This window comes from Alexandromys fortis, unplaced genomic scaffold (assembly GCF_014885135.2).
Source record: "Alexandromys fortis isolate MF-2015 unplaced genomic scaffold, M_Fortis_MF-2015_v1.1 scaffold_19, whole genome shotgun sequence".
NCBI classification, from domain to species: Eukaryota; Metazoa; Chordata; class Mammalia; order Rodentia; family Cricetidae; genus Alexandromys; species Alexandromys fortis.
This window is the reverse complement of record NW_026067890.1, coordinates 17,390,564-17,415,228: the sequence shown is the minus strand read 5'-3', so window position 1 is coordinate 17,415,228 and position 24,665 is coordinate 17,390,564. Positions and strand designations below refer to the sequence as shown.

At 41.3% G+C, this 24,665-nt stretch overlaps 1 protein-coding gene across 1 annotated transcript; it reads left to right on the top strand.

Annotated features, from left to right (window-relative positions):
- The first annotated feature begins 1,969 nt into the window (after window positions 1-1,969).
- On the top strand, window positions 1,970-12,819 carry Cisd2 (CDGSH iron sulfur domain 2). Its single transcript, XM_050140844.1, has 3 exons — window positions 1,970-2,209; window positions 10,018-10,232; window positions 12,272-12,819. The coding sequence occupies exons 1-3, from the start codon at window positions 2,107-2,109 to the stop codon at window positions 12,359-12,361; spliced, it is 408 nt and encodes a 135-aa protein (XP_049996801.1). The 5' UTR covers window positions 1,970-2,106; the 3' UTR covers window positions 12,362-12,819.
- The last annotated feature ends 11,846 nt before the right edge of the window (window positions 12,820-24,665 follow it).

The window sequence follows — 24,665 nt, the reverse complement described above, 5'->3', positions numbered from 1 at the left end:
CTTTCCACTTAGCCCACTGGCTCAATCACTTCCACAAGGATGGCACGCATACCTATCAGCAGAGGTTATAACAGATAGTCCAGAGGGCAAGAATGCTTTAACAAAGAAAAAAGAAAAACAAGCTGCCAAAAGGAATGAAATTCTAATATAAATGCTGACCTTTTAAATCATCACTTTTTGGTGTATTATTTGTATTGCTGTACCACAGCTCATGAACATTCTCTATATCCCAATACCTGCAATTTCCATTGCACCTGACAACCTGACCTGGTGAAAAAGGATAGACAGTAATTTTTTCAAGGTTTTCATTATCTGCTACTTTTCTTTTTAGTGTTTTAGGGAAAGATGATCAGAGATTAGATTTAAGCATTTCAAAAGACAGTTTCCACTTTAAAATACCAATAAAAAATAAAGCTACTTGACATCACGTTAGCATACGAAATACTGTATGCTATAGAACTCTTTAAGTTCTGATACATTGACCAGGTACTTACTCTAGTCTCCCCTCAGCTTCCTAGTCCTTGTGATCTGTTTAAAAAAAAAATTAGCCAAGACCCATGATAGTGGAAAGGCAGATTTTATTGAACGGTATTGTAGTGCACTCACAAAGGGTCAAAGTGGGCAGCAACCAGAGGGAGCGCTGCAGAGGTGAACAGTTTCAAGAGGCAGTGAACAACAGCTTAGAAATTATGGTGCTGTGACATGTTTTAGAAGTTGGCATTGTACAATTTGAGTCTCTTAAGTTTCTTGGACAATTCTCCTGACGGTTATTTTCCTAACAGGCCCATGTGGATGAAGTCTTAAGGGAAAAATGGTTATGTCTTTGTTCTTAGGAGAAGCCCCCTCCTCAGCATCAGATGGCAAACTTAAGATCTTCGAGTCAGTCAGAATGCCAGCTTCCCACCAGGGCCAGATGGGATTTAGATCCCATTCTTTGTGACCAGCAATCAGAGCTGCAGTTCCAGTTCCTAGGATTGTAAGGGGCTGACTGAAAGAGGGGTCCATCTTCAGCGGCCTTCAAGCCTGCTGATCTAACTTACCCAACAGCAGATCCAAAGGGACCCTTAACCCCACAACGAGTGCATGACTCTGGCTAGTCTGACTTGAGCCCAAAGAGTAAAACTTCACAAATACTTTTAGGTTTTAGAAGAAGCAAGCCCTTGTAGCAAAGAAACAAGACAGGTGTGGTAGACCCGGTATTTGGAAGATGAAGATTGGAGGGTCGGAAGCTCTAGCTAAACCAGCTTCCTGACCTTGAAGACTGCCAGGGTGACAGGACAGTCTCAAAACAAAAGATAAACTCTCATTTCCCCCCCCCCCCTTTAAACAAAACAAAACACTTCCCCCGAAGCGTTTTAGTCAACTCACCCTCAGAGGGAACTGAAAAAAAAAAAAAAAACCGAAATCTAACCACGGATTATTATAATTTGTCAGAGTGGCCGGAAGGAAAAAAAAAGCCTTAGGCTACTTGAGCAGGACTGACCAAAGTTACGGAGGAAAAGTCACTAGGTAGTTCTGCTTTGTGTGTCTTTTAAACCCCGGCTTACAAGGCAGGTGAAGCCGGGGTCTGGGCACTGCACAGGGTTGGGGTGCTCTTATACAGTTCGCAAGGCCGGGCTGGGGCACTGCGCAAGTTGGGGTGCCTTTAGAGCTTGTAAGACCGAGGCCGGGGGACTGCGCAAGTTGGGGTTCCTTTAGAGCTTGTAAGGCCGGGCCGGGCAATGCACAGATTGGGGTGGTCTCCCTGAGCCTGCAAAGCCGGGCTTGGGCACTGCGCAGGGTTGGGGTGCTCTTGGAGCTTGCAAGGCCGAGACCGGGGCCCGCAGCCCGCTGGGGGGCCCGTGAGGCCAGAGCCGCACAAAGCGGAGGGGCCGGGAGACACTCACTCTGGAAAGGCGGCTTCCGGGGAGAGAGCACCGTCCCTCGCCTCTGCCCGGCGCGCGGGTGCGTGGCAGGCCGGGCTCCGCACGCGCTCCGCAGCGCGCACGTCACTCGCCGCGCGCCAATCGCTGCCCGCCTGGCCACCTCCCGCCCGAGCCCGCGAGCCCGCCGGCCGCTTCCGTCTCACGCAAGCGTAGCAGCCGGGCAGCGGACGCCGGCGGCAGGATGGTCCTGGACAGCGTGGCCCGCATCGTGAAGGTGCAGCTGCCCGCCTACCTCAAGCAGCTGCCGGTCCCCGACAGCATTACCGGCTTCGCCCGCCTCACAGGTACCCCTCCGCAGCCGTGCATCCGTGCGCGCCGCCCCGTGGGCGGGGGTGGGGGTGCTCGGGAGACAGCGCGGGGCGGGGCGCCAGGCCTTGCACGTGACCCGGGGCCCGTGTGCGCCTGTGCGGCGCCGAGCAGCCGGGTGGTGGGAAGGGTACCTTGCCGAGGCGACCCCGCAGGCGGATGTAGAGGAGGAGGTGCTGAGTTCGGGGCGGCGGGTCTCCTTCCTGTGCCCACTACCGCGTGCATTTTGTGAAGCACTTTGTGTCCTCCTCAGGAGGCGCCCTGCGCGCTGGGGAGAAGCGCGGCCTCCACGCAAAGCGTGTGTGATGCTTTCATAAACGAGATCCGAAGTGACCTCTGTTCTCCGTGGTATGTGGAGGCTTGAGGTCACCTCCATAACTACAGCTCCTGGAGCAAATGCAGGTGGATAAAAAGTAGCCAAAAAGTAGTCCCAAGACTGGTATGATTTCAGAACATGAAATTAAGTGGGTCGAGGTCCTGCCTGTGTGAAAAGGTTCCCATAATGCAGTCCTTCACGTCTTGACTCTAAGTCCGCTATCTCCAGACTGTATAGGGTGGTGACAAGCCCCGAGAATCTGGGGTTGCAAAAATGAATTAAGGTAAGTAAGTAGGTCTGATTATCCTGCAGCTTTTTAGAAATAGCTGACTTAAAATACAGTCATTGGAAGCCTGATGAAAGAAAAATAAAATTGAGTCCGTGAACCAGAAGATGGAATTGTGAGGATATTTGGAGACGGGTGTCAGCTCCATTTCAGCTGCTCACTACTTTTACTTGAGTACTTCCCTCAAAACGAGTTCCCTCTCAGGGATGACGGGTGACAACAGAAAAGACTTGTCATAGATTTAGATGGATAAACTATCACACAGACTTTAACAAACTTAGGGATTTTTATTGTTAGCGACAGCTGCTCCATTAACTGAGTAGGTGGAGTTTTTAACACTTCACCATTAAGAGATCCAGTAGAGTGCACAAAATCGATGAGAAAGCTTGGCAGCTGACTGTAAACGGTAAAGAAACATGTCGACACCCCAAGTGACCTGAAAATAACAAAAGAAACGATAGTCCAAATCTTCAGTTCTCCATAAACATCAAAATCCCTTGTTTTAAGAGACTTGATTTTTTAAAATCAAGCATGTAAAGAATGGACTTTCCCGCCTTTGTCGTCTCTCTACTTACGCACCGTTTTAAGTGTGATCCTTCTGCAATTTAACAGTTACTAATCTCGTGCTTTGTGATCACGCCTCCTTATGGCCTGAAATTTAGAATTTTTTAAAAAAATTAGCTGTAGTAGTTTAATGTTAATTAATTAAATGGTTGGTTTTCCCGTTTGAATTATACCCTTAAATGTATTCACTAAATTGGCAGTGCAAAGCCGAAGGGGTGCAGTCATTTTGTGGCGTTGATCAGCTTTGCCAGTTCTTTCTTCAATTTATTTATTAAAAAAAGAAAACAGTTCATTCTAATAATACACATTAATTAGATTTCTGACAGTCAAAAAGGGGAACAGTTTTTCTCTCACACCAGTGTGGGGCAACTTGCTTTATATATGTTGGTTATGACATATTAGTTTCAATTTTTTATAGATGATACGACACAAGAGTTTAGTGGAAGGAATACTTTATAAGCATGATTCCTTACAGGTCCCTCCTGTCGGCAAATACTTAATCCTTATTAAAGACATTAAGGAACTTCAGCCCTAACTTTCCCCTCCTAAATGAATAGTGTGTGATGACTGGCACTTTAAAACATTTAATGTAGGACTGTTTCTCAACAGTCACACAACTCCCAGTCTATTTGGTTTTGTTTTCAGTCCTGGTCTCCTGTAATGCAGGCTGGCTTCCGTCTATAGCTGAGGATAGTCTGAGCCTTCTGCCTTTTCCCTCTGACAGGCCTGGTTAAGTTGGCACTTCAGTAATAGCTGTGTAAGCCCCAGTTCAGCACCTACAAGTCTAGTTATCATAACTTGTGTTAGTAACTTGTCGGAGAATCATCGGCCTACTGGTAATACAGTGTTCTTTCTGTTTTGAGTGCGGCAGCAGCAGCGCGAGGCCCTGTCCTGGAGGCTTGGTGAAATCCTCAAGCTGTCTCCCCTGCAAAGGAGATTGTAATAGTTAGTGACATTTCATTCTCTTGAGTGAGCGACTTGTAGGATGTAAAATACAGATTTTCATTGAAATAAAAACTTAGAAGACAGCTTTAATAAAAAGAAACAACCTTTTGTTGTTATTCATGTTTTCCTATTGAGTTTGAGGCCACAGAGAGTTCTAGGATAGCCAGGGCTACACAGAGAAACACTGTCTTGAAAAAAAAAAAAAACAAAAACGAGTTTTTCAAAGTAACACAAGAATACCAGCCTGTAATAAGTTTGTTCCTATTATTGTCCAAGGGACAAGTTTTGAACCTGTAATTTAGAAGCAGGATAAGATTGAAAACATACATCCATCAAAGATCTTCTTCATGTGTATTTGTACCACCCTTGTTTAGAACGGCCTTCCATATTGGAAGCAACCCAGATACCTGCCAATAGGAAAATAGGTCATGGTCATAAAGTAGTGTAGTGCAGTGGTCAGCAGTAAAAAGAAGCGAGTTTCTAATCCACAAATTGAATATCAACAACTTTTTTGTTTTGTTTTTTTTTCTTTTTTTCAAGAAAGGTTTTTACTGTGCAGTCTTAGAACTCACTCTGTAAACCAGCCTGGCCTCAAACTCAGAGACCCACCTGCCTCTGCCTCCTGAGTGCTGGGATTAAAGGAGTGCGCCACCATCACCCGTTGACAACTTTATGTTGGATAAAAGAGTATTTAGTTACAGAAATCAGTAGTGGAGGAATATTCTAGACAGATTCAGGAAATGACTTTCTCAGGTAAACAGATATTTACAGAAAACTTTACTGGTGGACACAGGGGTACAGTTACTGGTCACAGACAGAACGAACTGCTTAGTATGTTTATTTTACTCTAAATTATACCTCAGTGTTTAAAATGTGGGACCATGGTGAATTTTCTCAATAGGAGAACATAAGTAACAATAAAAGGAGTTGTTTTTTATTAACATAACTGCTGAAAGTTTGATTTTAGAAATCTTTTGAAAAATCTAAATCTTTGGAATCTTTTGGGAAATACTTATACAGATATTTTTAGATTGTAAGTTTTCTGTTCTCCTAGTTCAACTATTCTTAAAAGCAGTGTAATTAAGACTGAACTTAGCCTCTGTGGAGAACAGTGTGGGGCTCAAACGTTATCTGCCATATAGCTCTTTCAAAGTCTAAGTTTCCTCAGGCTCTCACAGATCATTGAGTACTTGTGATAGGCCGTGCAGCTTCCTAGGTACTAGCATACTGCTGTGCTCATAATAGAATGGGGGAAAACTTTACAATTGATTAAGTTTATTGGCCCTTTGCTCTTGAGATAGTTAGGCTTTAGGTGATAATAATAAAAGCTGTTCAGTGATATTCGTAACTTTCCCCCAGCACTAGAGAAATTGAGATGCTGACTGCTGAAACAGGATTGGCAGTTTGAATCTAGACTGCATTACTTACCTGAGTTCCAAGTCTAGGTAATAGGAACTTGTGTTATACCCCATACTTCAGTCTTTTCCCCTCTCCCTCCTTTCTTTTCTTCTCCTCCCCCTCAAAAATTATTATTTATGGGTGTAGGTGTTTTGCCTACATATCTATCTGTAAAACCACATATTTGTGCCTGGTATGTGCCTGGAGGACAGAAAAGGGCATTGGATCCCCTGAAACTTGAATTACAAACAATCGTGAGCCATCATGTGGGTGCTGGGAAGTGAATTCAGATCTTCTGGAGGAGCAATAAGTACTCGAAACCTCTGAGCTGGCTCTCAAGCCCCTTTCTCTGTTTTAGGTCCAGGTGGGATTAGTTTCTTCTGGATCCTGTCTTTGTGGGTGTTTTGTTTGTTTTTGTTTTTTGAGACGTGGTCCGTAGCCAAGGTTGCTGTGATCCTATCTCCGAGTGCTGGGACTATGAGCTTTCAGTAGGATTCTCATCCTCTGCTCTTGCTCACTGCCTTCCTCCGGTGGGTCTTCCAGCAGAGTCTAGCTTGACTTCCTAAGTAGGTAATTTTCTAAGTACATTCACATACATCAGTAGATTCCTACCTACCCATTGCATATCAGAACTTCTCATCACGTGACACTTGCTCAGGCCTTTAATCCTTCTCTTCTCCCATAGTATTCCAAAGATAGCATGGCCCTGAGTGTCCCTGGGCTTTGGTGAGTGTCTGCACCTGGCCTGCAGCTTCTTCAGCTGGGTGTGCAGCTCCTCCCTTTGTTTGCCTAGGAACTGTTCTCTTACTCAGCATTCAGGAAGGCCCATACAGGATCCAAAGCCAAATTATTCTGTTCATCTCAGCAATGAATTATCACCTCTCTTCTGCGTGACTGATATGTAATTGCTCATATTTTGCAGTATTGTAATCCTTTTTTATACCTCTGTATTCCGTACAGATGGAAAGCGCTTTTTAGTAGTTTGTGTATTATATTGGTGTCTTTGAAACCCAGTCCTTCCCCTAGCATGTGAATGAGGGTTCTGCTAGTTTCAGAGGCACGAGAAGCTTTTTGCTTAAACACCTTAAAGCCTTTCTCTACCTTAATTTTGGAAGCCATAGAGAAAGGTAAACAAACACGATAGGAATGATCTGTATGCCAGTTTGATGTTGGTGTACGCAAGTCTGGTAGGGAGCGAGCGGGACCTGGGGTCTCTTGGAGAGGAGACCTGTGGACTGCAGCTTCGTGGAGGAATGTGTCGCTAGCTTCCTTTCAGATAGTGCTGTGCAGTTTTTGCTGAGTGAAGAGTGTCTGCAAGGTTTCACAGTTCTGTGTCTTGAAGATCCTTGAGTCTGTGAGCCTTTGGCTTCCCACTTTTCAGGTCTCTGCCCGGTTTCTTTTTTTCAGAAGCCTTTCCTGACTCCCTGACCTGAGGCTGCAGTCACCTCACTGCTGTGCCACCAGGTTGGTTGGTCGGTCGGCTTGTTTTGTTGATTTTTATGTCGCCTTGTTTGTTTTCTTCACGGCTCTTAGTCCAGCCTGTGACTGTATTACCTGTATTTTGCTTCCTTACCACCTGCCCCTCCTCTCATTATCTGTTAGCAAGCATCCCCATTCCTAATGCAGTAACCGGAATAAACTTAGTAAACATTGCCCTTGAAGCGAATAGATGATTGTTATTCCTGTTTTACAGACCAAGGGAGCCTGGACTTAGACTAAAGATAAACAGTAATCGAGTCGTTTGCTGCATTCCTGCTCTTTCCCAGACACCGCATGCAGCCCTGCTGTGTTTGCACTGCCAGTGTCTCCACAGAGTGGCTACTTAACACTTACACAGTAAAACTTGAAAATTGATTTGTAAGAGAAAATTGATGAGATTGCATTCAGAAAGTATTTATTATGCACTGATATTTTTTATGTGCATGTAGGCATACTCATATGTGTGTTGATGCACACGTATGCACTTGTGTGTGGAAGTCAGACGATAACCTTGAGTGTCATGCTCAGAATGCAGTCTGCCTACGCTGAGACACAATGTCTCATTGGTGTGGAACTCACCAATTAGGCTAGACTGACTGGCCATTGAGCCTTTGGGGTCCTCTTGTCTCTGCCTAACACTGGGATTACAAGCACTTATCACCACACCTGGGTTCTGGGAATTGGACTCAGGGCTTTGTGCTTATAAGACAGGTACTTTATTTTCTGTACTGTTTATAATTAGTGATTCCTCCCTCCCCAGAGTAACTAGTATAAATAAAAATTGTCAAAGCAAGTAGCTTAGCTTACAGGATTTTTATTTGTTTGAGTCTTTTGTACTTTATATTCTTTAAGTAAAATCATCTTAGCCAGGCATGGTGGTGCACTCCTTAATCCCAGCACTTGGGAGGCAGAGGCAGGTGATCTCCGAGTTGGAGGCCAGCCTGCTCTACAGAGTGAGATCTAGGACAGCCAGGAGAGAAGCACAGAGAAATCCTGTCTCAAAAAATTTTTGAAAATTAAAAAAAGAAAGAAAGAAAAAGGAAAAAATAGTCTTATTAAATATACGCAAAGCAGTTAAATTATGCTCTATATGCTTGTTGTTTTTACTTATAAAACTTTTGACTTAATACAACTTCAAAAATAGACTGTATTCAGTGTTTTTATGTTATTGCTTTGTTATAGGAGGTAACAATACCTCTCATATCAGATTTGTATTATATTTTTTTAGCGTAATGGATTACCAAGGAATTAATTGTTCATAAGGGCAGTTTCTGAAAGACTGGCAATGTCGCTCAGTTGGTAGAGTGCTTGAAAAGCAGAGGGTCTAGTGCTGCATGAGTCAGGCTTGTCAGCAGGAGGTAGAGCCACTCATTCCCTGATAAGGTTCCTATGTGAAATAATAACAAGAATAAAATTAAATCATACATATTTAATAGCCTAGGGTCCAGGGACGTAGCATGAGAACCTGGGGATGAGTCCCAGCACCCGAGAAGCCTTAGTTTTAGGGGCCAGAGGAGGCAGATCCTGAGGGCTTGCCAGGCAGTCAGCCTAGAAAAAGGCAAGTTTCTGACACAACAGGAAACCCTCTCTCAAGGTGGTGAGTCAGAGATACAGAAGAAAATACCCATCTCTCCTGTGTTTGTGGATACCACAGGAACAGCATGTGCTTCGTGTTTAGTGACTTGAAAATACTACATTGAATAATACTTAATATTTTTCTACATTCAGCAACTATTTGCTTATATAAATAAGTTATTTAATTTCCATCTCTAGCTTTGTTTTGAATCAAAACTACTTTCTTTTCTTTTTGGTAGGCCAGCACTCTACCCCTGAGCTCCATCCCCCACGTTTTCGTGTTGTAGGAGTAATTACTAAGCTAATGTTTGTAGTGTCTTCAGAGTAGTCCTTCCAAGAGAAAAACATTTAATTTTAGATCTGTGGAGCTTGATTCATGGTGACTTAGAATAGGCTTGGATTTGGGCTGATGAACTAATCCTGTCAGCACTACATTTTATCTACAAGTGACAAGAGAGTAATATTAAAATGATGTCATTGTCAAAGCCAACAGCGTGTTAAATGAGTTGGTTCAGTTGCCTCTGGAGCACGGCCTATCACTTATCATTGATATTTGTTAGCATGCTTTGGCACATAATCTTTCCTAAGCTAGGCTGCAGTGCCTAGCAGGGTTGGGATTGGTCAGCAAGGACGCCCAGAGGTGCCTGGGAGCATTCTCAGGCCTCTGAGAGCCATTTCGTCTGCCTTGTCTGTATCTCTCGTGTTCTAGAGACCTTCTAGATACTGTAAAAGGTATTAAATAAGTATTTTAATGAGACTATCCAATATATAAAGGTTTCAATTCATTAGCCTGGCTTTTTAAAGGATTTTTTTTTTTTTTACTTAAAAAGTAAGTTGAAACATTTGAGGCTGTGTTCTGCCTGAAATTATAAGTTAGTAGTAAATTTTTTTGTGGAATTTCCATTGTATGGTTTTAGACATGGTATTAGGAGAAAAGAGTGAACATGTTTCCTAAACTTAATAAGAACATCTTTGTTCATAATTATGTTCATTATAAGTCCAGTAAAAGTAAATATAAGCACAAATATACTTAGCAGGTATGAGATAGGATATTTAAAATAGTACCTCTTCCAAAATTTTCAGTTTTTCAAATGGAGTTAACCTACAAATAAAAGAAGATAATCCTAGTAGGGCTGGGTCTCTTGTGTTTGTGCAGTCGTGAACTTGACAGTCTGTGTTCCTGACGGAGCTCTGCAGACGCTGACAGCTGTGCTTGTGTTCAGTTTCAGAATGGCTCCGCCTGCTGCCCTTCCTTGGTGTACTTGCACTTCTCGGCTACCTTGCCGTGCGTCCATTCTTCCCAAAGAAGAAACAACAGAAGGATAGCTTGATTAATCTTAAAATACAAAAAGAAAATCCTAAAGTAGTGAACGAAATAAACATTGAAGATCTGAGTCTTACTAAAGCAGCATACTGTAGGTGTTGGCGTTCCAAGACGGTAAGATGTCCATTTACACATACAATAACGTTGTTTGGAGTTCTTTAGGATTGTCTCAATCTCCAGTTGAAATTCTGTGAGATTAGGGATTTCCCCATATTGTTCAGTATTTGAAACTGATATTCCCAAGTTGAAGTTTGACCTTTTTTGCTTGATAGAATTAGAAGAGAGCAGTGAATTCTGATGCTCTCACGTGGCTCAGCATTTGTCTAGAGCAGTATATTTTATTTTTTTTAATTTTTATTTTTTTTTATTGATTCTTATTGAGCTCTACATTTTTCTCTGCTCCCCTCTCTACCTCTCCCCTCCCCACTTCAACCCTCTCCAATTTACTCAGGAGATCTTGTCTTTTTCTCCTTCCTCTTGTTTGTTGTTCATTTGTTTTTTGCAAGAGAGAGTATTTAAGATTTAATGGGAAGGAGCTTAAACTTTGATGTCAGAATAAGTAATTACTAAGATGCCAATCTGTCATTTGGGCAGGTTAAGCAAATTTGCTAGCTTGGTTTGGTTTGGGTCAGTTTCTCTGTGTCTCTGTTTGTCTGTCTATCTGTCTTTCTCAACAGGGTTTCACTATGTAGCACTAGATGGCCTAAAATTGATGGTATTCATCTAGAACTCACAGACACTGCTGCTTTTGATTCCTGAGTGCTGGGATTAAAGGCTAATATGCCTACCCTGACTTAATTAACTTTTAATCTCTGGTTTGTAGAGTTGTTTTGCTTTTGTTGTTTGTTTTGTTTTGTTTTTTTCAATCTTCTCTATAGGTCTTGCAGATATTTTTGAAGCTTTAGTGAAATGATACATGTAAAATAGCTCACATAGTGTAGCTATGCTAGCCATAATAACGTAGCTTTTAATGAAAAAAATGGATTTTGGGTGGTAAGTATTCTAATTGATAAAATCTGTTTTGTATTTGGTGAAGGTTATTTGAAACTTTAAATGTTTCTGTTTTATTCTTTTTAACAGCAAAGTTTTAGAAACAATATAATAGGCAACAGTCAAAGTATAGGAAGTCACAACTGATGGGATGTTGGGAAGTCAACACAAAGTATAGGAAGTCATAACTGATGGGATATTGGGAAGTCAACACAAACCATGTTTTAAAGAAATAGTTAATGGCAAGATGGTTCTGTGGATTAAATTTTTGCTGCAAAGGCATAAGGATCTCTCAGTTCAACTCCTGGACTTTTGTTACCCCAGCACTGGGGTAGGGGTTGGGGGAGGACGGACAGAGACAACAGGCTCCCTGGCCAACCAAGAGTGAAGTCACAGGTTCAACAAGTGGCCCTGTCTCAAAAATTCAGGTGAATAAGCATTTGAAGAGGACATCATTATGTCGGTCTCTGGCCTCTACTTGTGTCCCCATGGGCAAGCACGTACATCTGATGCACAGGCCCCCAAACATATGACATGAGGTCCTGCCTTAATAGAAGAAAAACATAATACAGTAGGATCATAATTTTCCTTTTAAATTTTAAATTCAGAGGAAAGCCTATAATAAAATACTAATTATAAATATAATATTTGGATGGATGAACATTTAATAACACCTTTAATATTTTTCAGAAACTTTGCAGAATGGATTTTATAAGAAAACATTGTAACATTTATACATTTATTTTTTTTTAATTCAAATAAGAAATTAGCTCAAACGTAGAGCTCCATAGAGAACAAGAGCTTATTTCAATCCCTTTTTGAACTTTTATACTCACTGAGATGGATCAGCAAAGATTTTGTTTTATTTTGGTTTGGTTGTTTTATTTTTCAAGACAGAATTTCTATGTGTAGCCCTGACTGTCCTAGAACTTACTCCGTAGACCAGGCTGGCCTCAAACTTAGAGAGATCCACCTGCCTCTGCCTCCCGAGTGCTGGGAAAGATTCTTCTTTTCACTCTACATTGCCTGTCTGCATGGAGTGTGGTGGCTGGGATGGTGGGCGTGTGCTGTCGTGGCACACTGGCTGCATGAGCATCTCACGGATGTCTCTACTTCATGAATCCTGTTGTAAAATAACATTTGCAATTCTTTTTCCCTTTTAGTTTCCTGCCTGCGATGGGTCCCATAATAAGCATAATGAATTGACAGGCGATAACGTGGGTCCGCTCATACTGAAGAAGAAAGAACTATAACAGTAGCCATTTAGGATTGAAATTCTTGTACTCTTTCCTCGTTTGTTGTGCATAGAAAGTCTTTGGAGGTTTTACCTGTCAGTACTGGTTGAATAATTCTTTCTGCCAATTATTTTCTTGCTACACTACTGCTTATATTTGATACTTTATATAATCAGTCCTGAAATCAAGAGTTAATAAAGTCAATACTTCAGATTATAATTAATTGGGAATTTAAAGTTTGGCCAAGGGCCGAAAGTTATTTCTTTGCATATCAGTATTTCAACAGAATGTATATATTTTTTAAAAAAGTTCTCCCCTGTTCTGTTAAATGTATTTTTGTACTATTTTGTTTTGCTCATTTGAAGTAGTTTGTCATCCTTTGGCCTTTGTGGAACTCTGATGTTTTTAGATGAAGTATGAAAAATATTGCCATCAAGAATTTCTTTGGGGCAATAAAACCCCTTGTTTTATAGATATTCTTGTCTCATTACTATGATTATCTCAATTTGTAAAGTAAATCAGATATACAAATGTTCCAGCGAGAAACAGTTACTTACATCATAAAAAATTGATCACCATACAAAAGGCTTGCTCAGTATGTGTGTGTGTGTGTGTGTGTGTGTGTGTGTGTGTGTGCTGTTTAACTTGGTGCCAGCTGGGCAGTGAGAGCACTTACCGCGAAGGTCTACTTATGAGCTACAGTATGAAGGTCAAGTAGATGTAAAGTATCTGAATTTGCCTTAAAATAACCCATACTCAATTGTGTTTTCTCATTTTTGTAGTCAGTTACAGAGGAACAGGGCAACAAAATATTAAGTCACTTGTAATTTAAGGGGTTGAGTATGCACATACTGAGAGAAAAAGTTTTGGTCTTTTTTTAAGAAGTGATTGCTCCTTTATTGCATTAACTTCACAAAGCATAGACAAAATGTTTGTGTGCGTCATGGCAGAAGAGCGCCTGCGAGGACATATGGCACAGCGTGATCTGTGCTGCCAAGGAGGATGACTCAGACAGCAAGGCTTACTACTTTTACTTTCCATTCCTCTCCTGATCCCCCACACAAACATTTATATACTTTATAAATTGTTTTTAAAATCAAGACTTTGAATAAAATTGTCAAAACACAATGAAGCTTTCTAGAATTGTCTAAAGAGAGGTAGGATGGAGGCAGCATTGAGGGATCCTAATGCAGATGGACTAGACACTAGCTGTGCAGGGAAGTCAGCTGGGCAGGTGTTACTGGCCGATACTGCAGACAACAGCACCACAGCAGAACCGCTCATTTCATAACTGAAATGATACACTGTTAAGGGTAAAATAAGGATATATAACAAAGGTGAAATTTAGTTTAGTACTTGAGTTCTGCCATAAAACACGTTACCTCCAGGAGCAGGGGAAAAGCAGAACAGTTATATTTGGGGACACTTATTGGTCAGGTCTGCTGGGTTAGATGGGTCATCTCTAGGGTTTCTTATTAATTTAATGAGCATATAGTGAGCCTGGTGCCACATATATAATACATTCTGTTCTCTTTCATTAGCGATTATATCTAGCTGTTTGAGAAAGACTAGTGATGGCAAGCCAAGTCTCCATGCTGAAAGGAAAATGGTTATAAATCAATTTATCACGCAATTAAATTACATTGACACATTTTATAGTCTTAATGTTTGTGAAGTGTGAATGTGAAAACATTTGTTTTAACATTAAAACATTTGTCTATTTAGACATGTTTTAGAAAGGATTTTTTTTTGTGTGTGTGTATGAGTGCTTGTTTGCATGTATCTATGTCTGTGCACCGTGCACATGCCTGGTGCCCAAGGAAGGCAGAAGAGAATGTTGAGTCCCCTGGAACTGGAACTAACTGATGATTGTGAGCCACCATTTGGGTGCTGGGAACTGAACCCCGGTCCTCTGCCAATAGCACCTAGTACTATTAACAACTGAGCCATCGCTATGGCCCTGCAAAATTTTTAATAAAATAAATAAACACACTTAAATGAAGAGGTAGTGATAGTTTGAAACCAGAAATCAAGAACTGGAAAAGGGGTCATAGTATTATGAAAGTCAAGAGCGGTACAAATTTGTTTTATGTGCATGCAGTCACTTTTATGGTACTAGGGATGGGACCAGGGCTTCACCCATGCAGGCAAGAGCTCTTTGCACTGAGCTCCCTCTTGTGTCTTTTTAACAATAGAAACTATTGAAACAAAGTTTTCAACATAGGTTTACTGGAAATTTTGAATTGTCATTTTAGCCAGCTGTCGGGCAGCTCTTTAGTTTTATTTTACATTACAGTTGTCATGTAATGGCTACCCATAAACTATTAAAGATACAGTCCACTCAGTTCATGATTTTTATTTTTAGTTTTCTGTTGTCTATGTGTGTACCTGTGTTTGCAGATGTGTTTACCTGTGAGCGTAGAGACCAGAGGTCAGTGTGGGTTATCTTCCTCAATGGTTCTCTCCCTGAATCTGGAGCTCACAGATTGGACTGGGCTGGCCAGCCTAGTGAGCCTCAGAACTGCCCCGTCCCCATCTTCCCAGCACCCAGGTTACAGTCGTGCACTGCAGTAAGCACTGGGGACCAGAACTCAGATTCTGGTACTTATGTGGCGAGCATCTTATTAACTGAGCTGTTGCCTGAGCCCCTCGTCTTTTTCCACAGAGGTATAGGAGACAGACATTCCATGTTTGTGGTAATGAAGCTAAGAATTACTGAGTATACTAAACATTCCATTAAGCATGTAATGGGATCGTAAATGTATCTCATGTGTTGGCAGTGGGTTCCACAGTGTGCTACTACCTTCCTCAGGACCAACAGCGAGAACCTAAAGCTAGATTTGGAAAATATCTGTGCTGGGGGAGCTTTATAAGGTCTGTGCCCAAACCCTTAACTCCTCCTCTTCCTACCTGCCACTGGGACTAGTAGAGCATTCATCTTCGGTGGCTGTGCCTTCTCGTTTGTTTTCTGAGACCATTTGCCCCTAGTGCCTTCACTGGCAGATTAACCAGTTATTCTTCCACAGTTGGTCACAAGACGCTGGAATAAAGTCCTCGCCAAAACTTTGGATCCCTTGTCTGTGGTCCCTCTGCTTCTCTGTCTGGAGAGCATGCGGCTCCCAGTGACGTTCTGCTAAAAGCGTTGCGGTTGCCATACTTTCTGTTCCACAGGAGGCAAATTTATTGGAAGTTGGTAGTCTAAAATGAAATGATCAACTTTTAATTTTGTCAAATAGAGTAGTGAGAAAAGTGAAATCTTTTTCCCGAAGATAATTTTAGTGCCCAGAGAGTAAAACGGTTTTTCCCTCCTACGTTTTCCACTTTTGAACATATTAAGTTGTTGCTGTGCCCAGAATCCACATCTGGCAGCAGGCTGGTGTTTTATTAAGCTTTGCCATGAGCAGTAGAGTTGCCATCATCTGTATGTTCACAGAATTCTATCCTGCACCTTACATAGGCACTGAACAATCAAACACATGATGATCCTCTTAGTTCTTAAAGTATGTCCCGAGCATTCTAGAACCTTCGAGAAACAGCTGTTGTTACGACTGCTGTGAGGGCCACCTAGCCTGCTGACCTAGAGAACTACTCACCCTTGCTCAGCAGATAAGCACCACCCTCCCAGAATGCCAGGTAGCCAAGAGCGTTATCAGACTCGAGGGAGATGACTCACTGTGCATAGTTAAGCATGTTGTGTTGTGGAAAGCGTGTTACAGCTCAGCTCTCAGTTTGCTACCTCATGATTCACTGGAGTGCTTTTGTATTTTGTAACTGCATTTATTAATAAGTTTATAGGAAGCCAATTAAGCTAGCTGCTGATCTGTGTAATTTTTCTCAGTCTTTGATTAGAAGTGTATTTAGTCTGTATCCCTAAACAAACATTTTTAAAGCTCCTTCCTAAAAAACAAAACAAAAACAGGGCACAGTTTTATTTGATACCTACCCAACATGTTTAACTAATTGCATTTCAGTCATCTAGATTTAGATTCATCAGGGATTGCATCACCAATAGGAAAAAGCCCAAAGGTGTGTTCACACAGTGTCCCAAAGCCAGTCAGTGTCTGAGTCTTCTTCCATCTTCAATCTCCTTTATTTTTTTCTTCAGAGCAAATCCCAGTAAGTTTGGTTATCTGTTTCCTGTTCCTAAACAAATCACCAGTATCAAGAAGCTTCTATCCAGAAACAGGTAAACAAAATATGCCTGTGACTGCCGGTAGGAAAGATGACAAAAAAAACAAAATTGAAAACGAAAGGCCAGTAACGTGAGATTTAACTGAGAACCATGTATCTCTCTGCCCCTAAGGACATCTGTGTGATCAAATTACACAAGTAGTGTTTGATGATAAATTTGAATGGAGTAGTGTGTGGCAGTCGAGAGGCAGGATGTTACATTCACTGATACTAGTGCCCACTTTGAGTTAAAAGTTTAGTGCCTAACATGTTGTATCAAGTGTAAAGTGTATCCAGGATGTCCTTGATATGTGGGGGCTTTGTTTCAGGAAGCCTATTGAGTTGAAACATTTTCAAATGTAATTACTAATTCACATAATTTAATTTCCTAAAACATGGCAAGAGCTAAATCTGGCAGGTGAGATTTAAATCACATAAATGGTGCTAGAGAATTTGCCCACTCCAGGGACTATGAAAGTCCTGCTTCAAAGCCACATGCACAGCCATCCTGTGAGTGTCTCATGCAGATTGGGCTAGCACCTGTAGCTGCTTTGTTGGTTTAGCTGCTCCATCTGACTCCATGCTTTAGTTCCTCATAATGGGCTTTGACTGGAAGCTCATTTAATAGTCACCAAGTCAACTAGTTTATCTCTTGCAGAAGTCTAGTTTAGTGAAGCCATGAGGCAGCCATTAAATACAGTTCATACACTGGGAAGTGCATCTTATGAGTAAGCACACACTCCTCTACTGTTTGGTAAGGACATTGAAAATACGTGCAGAAAGGCAATAATAAGGTTTTCAATTAAGGATGGCATCACTACCTTTACAGGGGCTTAAATGCTCAGATTCATTGTTCATTAAAACAAACCCCCCACATGCTTTACACAGTCGCGAAAGCCTATCTGTGACTGTTTTCCTGGGACACTGGTCAATGGATCAGCCACGATAACCATGCTTCAGCATTACACTGTTAAAATTCCCAAAAACTATGAAAGGGGAGAAGTTGGTAAATTGCATAAGTGCACAGATGAACTTTTTACACTAGTAAGAAAACCGGAAGAACGATCGAGTAAAATTTCCACCTGTGGGCACATACAGTACATTCTCCTGCATGAACACACTAGACTAGAGGAACATATCACTCACATTCATTGACCAGATTTAAGAATAATGATTAGAAACACAGGACTCTGAAGAACAGTCGCAGGAAATGAGGCCAGGCTAGCTCCTAAAGTGTAGCAAAGCCCTGGGAAATCTAGAAGAAAACGTCTGACTTTCCAGCAAGGAAATTAACGTCATTTGACCAATTACCAAGCAGAAAATGGAATGTGTGTTTTTAAAATCCACAAGTCAGGGATCTGGGGCTACAACTCAAGCACTCGCCCGGCTTCACCAGGCAGGAGCTCTGTCACACCAACTTTCCTTACCTTCAATTTCCAGAGAAGGTCTGACTTTGACCTTATGACCCTTCTGCCTCAGGCTCCCGTGGTGTCGGTATTACAAGTGGCGCCACCACCTCTGGCTAATCACCAATTTAAAGGAACACCCCACTATTTACTTCATAAAGCTCATACAGAATTAACATGAAAACCTGCAAAAGAAATGGAAGCAAACACCCAGCAGAAGTAAAGCAATATTATTTATGAATATGAGTGGGAAAGTAAAACAGTATTGGACGGAATAATGTTTGGGTAAAGAGCTTATGTTTTAAAATGTTTCACTATCAGCTAATGTATTAACAATCATGTAAGTTAATTGAAGAACAGAAGATACAGCCACAGCAGTAGATGCTGAGACGGGTTCTGAGAAGAGCCAGCTGCCATTCCTAATGAAGATTCTCAATGGGAATTGTTGAAACGTTTATTAAAATTCTGTAGTATCCATTTCTGTCCCCAAACACTTAGGTAATGTCAGGAGCGGCCATGAATGCCTACTACCATTTTTAATTCTGAAGACTTTCTTGAATATGTAACAAGATGTTGAAATCAACTAGTCATTACACATATGGGGAAATAGAAACTTTGATATGATTACATGTCTAAAAAATCAGTGATTAAGGTGTGGGAGGAATCTGGTGAGTGCCTGGACACCATGGCTATACCAAATGTATTACTAAGCACCAAAGGCTGGAATGGTAAAGCAATTGACTCACAAAAAGTATAAAGACCTCTTTCAAAATACCAAAACCAACTGAGACTTAAGCACACAAAACACAATACTTTAAGAGTATAAAATTATGTATAAATTCAATTATGTTCACATTAGACTCATAAGCTCATCTAAAGTTCATTAAGTAGTCTTGGAATTCATATAGAAGACAAAGTCATAGTGTTGAACGCAGCCCAGCAGGCCTGTGTTTGCAAGCAATGTCTACCCGCTTGAGCAACCTTCTCAGCCTTACTTTTTAATATTAGGTGAAACATATTGAAATAGTAAATGATAATATCAACAACAGTTCTGTACTGATACAGAGATGCATAATTTAAGTTCCCAGGTTTTTATTTTATTTATTTTTTAGTTTTTGAGACAGTTTCTCTCTGTAGCTGTGGCTGTTCTGGAACTTCATTTGTAGACAAGGCTGCCCTTGAACTCATAGCGATCCGATCCACCTGCCTCTGCCTCTCTCCTGAGTGTTGGGATTAAAGGTAAGTGCCGAACTTTCTATGCAGTAATTACATATGTGCCTGCTTTCCTTTGCGCATCATTTTTGTCATAAAAAGAGCCCACTGAGGATATTGCCTCCTCAATATCTTCCAAATGAATCTAAAAAAGCAGTGAAAAAATTGACACCAAGTTCAGTAGCATGTCTAAAGTGCGGTCCCCAAGATTTCCTCACCTTCATTTCTAGAACCTGTGAATATATCACTCCTTGTGAATATTTGATGTGATATTGTGGGTCTTCAGAAAATTATCTATTCAGGCCTGATCTAATCATCTAAGTCTTCTTTAAGTTTTTTACATCAGTTTATTGTGTGTGAGTGCATTTGTGTGTATGTGCATACTCAGTGTGTATAAGTGTGAGCACTCAAATGTGTAGGCACCCTTTTGGGCATATGCTCATGCCAGGGCATTTATGTGGATATCCAGTAACTGGCAAGGATTAGTTTTCTTCTTTTACTGTGGGTCCCAGGGATCAAACTCATGTTGCCAGGCACAACTACAGCCACCTTAACCTGCCGAGCTCATCTTGCGGACCCTGAATAAGCACTCTTTAAAAGATATTAGTTGTAGTGGCTGTGGCGGCTCACATCTTTAATCTTAGTACCCCAGGAAGGAGAGGCAGGTGGATTTCTGTGAGTTTGAAGCCACTCTGGTAGCTTCCACTGGATACAAGGCCTGCCAGAGGTAACAACAGAGTTATTATTTGGTTTTTAGATTGTGGCAAAATGTGTATAAAATTCATTGTTTCTCATTTTAAGTGTACGCTATAGCAGTGTATGCTCACTTTATGTAGCCACCTTCCAGAACAGTACCAATTCTGCAAAACTAACGTGGAGACCCACTGAACAACAGCCCACCCTTTCCCAAGCTGTTCTCAGCTGTTGACTGTCCTTCTGTATTCTGTCATTGTTGCACAAACAGTACATTGTACTCCTGTACATGACATGAAAGTGATTGTCACTCAATTATCTCTTGCTGCGCAAATAAAGGATCTGTGTTGGTGGTTCACACACCGGGTCTGTATTGTTCCGAAATCTACGGACACACAGAAGAGCAGCTGGATGAACCACAGTGTGACACAAAGACACTGTCCCCACTCATCTGTTTCTTTGGTTTGCAGTGGGAGGTTGTGCCGTGGTGCACGTGTGGCGGTCAGACAATCTGTGGGGATCAGTTCCCACTTTCCACAAAGTTCTTGGAATCAGGTTTGGGTTGTAGGGCTCAGAAGCAAGCATCTTCACCCATGAGCCCTCTTGCCATCCTAGTGTGCTTTCATTCTTAAGAAAAGGTCTGTCCTTCCCAAGAACGGTACTCAACGTCATATGGAAAACCAAAAAGCCCAGGATAGCCAAAACAATCCTGTACAATAAAAGAACTTCTGGAGGCATCACAATCCCTGATTTCAAACTCTACTACAGAGCTACAAGTACTGAAAACAGCCTGGTATTGGTATAAAAACAGACAGGAGGAACAATGGAACCAAATCAAAGACTATTAATCCACACACTTTCGAACACCTGATTTTTGACAAAGAAGCAAAAATATCAAATGGAAAAAAGAAGCATATTTAACAAATGGTGCTGGCATAACTGGATATAAACACGTAGAATGAATGAAAACAGATCCATATCTATCATTATGTACAAAACTCAAGTCCAAATGGATCAAAGACTTCAACATAAAGCCAGCCACACTGAACCTCACAGAAGAGCAAGTGGGAAGTACACTTGAACGCATTGGCACAGGAGACCACTTCCTATTTATAACCCCAGTAGCACAGACACTGACAGAAACAATAAATAGGACCTTCTAAAATTGAAAAGCTTCTGTAAAGCAAAGGACATGGTCAAAAAGACAAAAATGACAGCCTACAGAATGGGAAAAGATCTTCACCAAGCCCACATCAGACAGAGGTCTGATCTCCAAAATATACAAAGAACTCAAAACTGATCATCAAAAGAACAAATAATCCAATAAAAAAAAAAATGGAGTACAGACCTAAGCAGAGAACTCTCAACAGAGGAGTCTAAAATGACTGAAAGACATTTAAGGAAATGCTCAACATCTTTAGTCATCAGAGAAATGCAAATCAAAACAACTCTGAGATTCCATCTTACACCTGTTAGAAGGACAAAGGTCAAAAACACTGATGACAACTTATGCTGGAGAGAATGTGGGGTAAAGGGAACACTTCTGCATTGCTGGTGGGAGTGCTAGCTGGTACAACCCCTTTGGATGTCAGTGTGGCGATTTCTCAGGAAATTAGCAAACAACCTTCCTCAAGACCCAGCAATACCTCTTTGGGGTATATATCCAAAGGATGCTCAACCGTGCCATAAGGACATGTGCTCAACTATGTTCATAGCAGCATTGTTTGTCATAGCCAGAACCTGGAAACAACCTAAAACCCTTGATCGAAGAATGGATAAGGAAAACATACATTTACACAATGGAGTACTACACAGCAGAAAAAAATAACGACATCTTAAAATTTGCAGGCAAATGGATGGAGCTAGAAAAACATTATTTTGAGTGAGGTAACCCAGACCCAGAAAAACAATTATCACCATGTACTCACACATAAGTGGTTTTTACACATAAAGCAAAGAAAACCAGCCCACAAATCACAATCCCAGAGAACCTAAACAAGAATGAGGACCCTAAGAGACACATACATGGATCTAATCTACATGAGAAGTAGAAAAAGACAAGATCTCCTGAGTAAATTGGGATTGTGGGGACCTTGGGAGAGGGTTGAAGGGGAGGGGAGAGACAGGGAGGGGAGCAGAAAAAAATGCAGAGTTCAATAAAAATAAGAAAAACATTTAAAAAAAAGACAATATGGAAACCTAATGGAGTAGAAACTCTCCGGATTCTATGAGGATGACCCTAATCATCACAAGGACTCCTAATAATGGAGTAACCAACCAATAACAGGTCTAATCTGAGGCCCATACCACAAGAAAAAACCCATGCAGGACTCTCTCCACAGAGTGCAAACTGCTCAGCTTCTCTTTCCTCCTCTTTCTCTACCACGTACCTACCTGTTCATCATAGTGGCGCCTGTCTGCCTGGGTCTGCCACAAGAAGGGTTCATAACTGCTGAACCATCTCTCCAGCCCCAGTAAAAGTACTTTTAAAAATAAATTATGTTTAGTGATAAAATCCTAGCTCAGGTTGGCCTTGAATTCTCCACATGGCTGAGAATGACTTTGGACTTTGAATCCTCCTGCCTCCACCTCCTAAGTGTTAGGGTTAGAAGCATCTTTGATTATTCCCAGTTTATGGGATACTGGGATTGACTCCTGGACTCCACTAGACAAACATTTTACCAACTGAGCTATGTTCCTGGAGCTCCCTGCCAACACTTACCTTGAACTCACTATGTAGCCCAGGCTGGCCCTTTACATGTGATCCTCCTGACTGCTGGGATTATAGAAATCCACCACCACTCCTGGTTTCATAATTTTTTGAACACTTATTATTCCCCCACACACAGGTAAAAATTATATTTTAAACACTTATTATTTTTATGGGTATGGATGTTTTGCCTGAATTATGTCTTAGTTTGAGGTCAGCTTAGTCTATGTAATAAATTGAAGGCCACATAATAATAACAGTAAATGTAATTTAAAATAGAAAGTTGATTGGCATGAGGAGAGCATCTTATTGGGTAGTCCTGACACTCCTAGGGCAGGCTGGGTTTGATCTTCACCACTTCTGCTTCAGCGTTTTGAGTACTGGAATTTAGGTGTGGGACAGGCTCTTTCTGGCCTGGAAAGCATCGTGGCTGGCATGGAGCTCACCAGCTGCTGAGAATCAAGAAGCCTGTGTGTTCTGGGAATTCTGTCACCATGCACTAGCTAATTAAGAGAAGCACTTTGGTCTAAGAGATGGGGTTTTCCCTGGGGCTGGCCCTGACCCAGGAAGAGATGGTCCCCCTTTCCAGCGAGGAGCAAGAGGGTGTGAGCGACCGAGATGGCAAATGTAAGCAGTGGCTTGTGACTCGATTCAGGTTCCCTATTTGTCCTTTAGTACTTGTGCGTGGATTATGATTGTTAATAAACGATAAAGAAATCTTTGATCACCTGTGTTGTGCCATAAAATTGCATTAAAAAAATATGAGACAACTGTAGCTACTACCTTGCCCAGAGCAATCTGAATTTAAATTTTTGTTAAGTCTGGCTATACATTTCTCAAAACACCTTGGTCTTAGTAGGAGTAACACTGTTGACTGCTTTCCATTTTCGCTGCAACCTTTGTACTTTGTGTCTTTCTTTCTACATTCTGTGCCGCTTCAACACGTTGTTGCTGTGTCAAAGAGAAGAGGAACTGCATTCATGTTAATCTCTGCACTGGGATTTTGTTAAAAGTCTGCACAATTTTTAAGGAGCCTTGCAATAAGGCATGAGAAACTTGGTGTCAGCCTTCTCCTTTATATGGATCTGGGGACCAAACTCCATCCTCAGGGTTGTATTCAAACACCCTTGCCAAACACTGAGCTATCTAGTTGCCTCTTTTGAGAAGCGGTTACTCCACTCTTCCTAAAGAATCCTGAAATCAACTGGAGTTGCACTGTGCTTGCAACAATGTTTGATTAGCAAGGCTGATTCCTATTAATAAAAAGATACTGCTGCTAATGACAAGCAGCTTGAATAGAGGTTGCAACCACTAACCTTCCTTTCTGTAGACTGCTTTTAACACCTGCCATTTGTGATTTCATTTCATTTCTGCAAGTAAAGACGACAGGTAGTGTCTCACTGAAAGCTGGCAAGGTTATCATAGAAGTGATATAAGAACAGTGTTGCTTATGTCTGTCACCTGTTTACCCAGATAGCACTAAACCAAGACTTAAATCTACTTCAGATGACCCGTAGGCAGTTTGAGTGTTAATTCCTGCCAAGCTCTCTTTTTTTTTTCTGACTAGTTAGTAGGACTCTCTATGCAGCCCCAACTGGCCTGGAACTCGATGTGCACACCAAGTTTGTCTCGAACTCATAGACACGTGTCTGCTTCTGTCCCTCCGGTGCTAGGAAGTTAAGTGTGTGCCACCATGCCTGGCCTCTGACTGATTTTTTTTTTTTAGCTGAAGTGATGGGAGTTCCACTCCTCATTTGAAATTTAGTCTCTCATCTTGCCAAGCTCAGCACTCAAAGCATTTTTTCTCTCTCTTTAGGTTCATTTAGTTTTTATTACGCTTATTTTGCACTACGGCATAAAATTCAGCCTTAAGGATTACTTTGCATTTTCCTATATTTGCTGACTAATTTTATTCTTGAAATAGGCAAATATTAAACTAAAAAAATCGCATTTAATACTATTTTTATTAAGTTTACTTTAGATGTAAAAATCAGAGAAAAACCCTGTATAGAAATTGTGCATTTACTGACTTCAGGGTTCTATGAACGATCTTCAAAATTCTGCACGGTAATGTTCTTTTCTGTCAGTGAGATTATTCATTAGATGAAGCAGGTGGGCGAAGGCAAGCTTT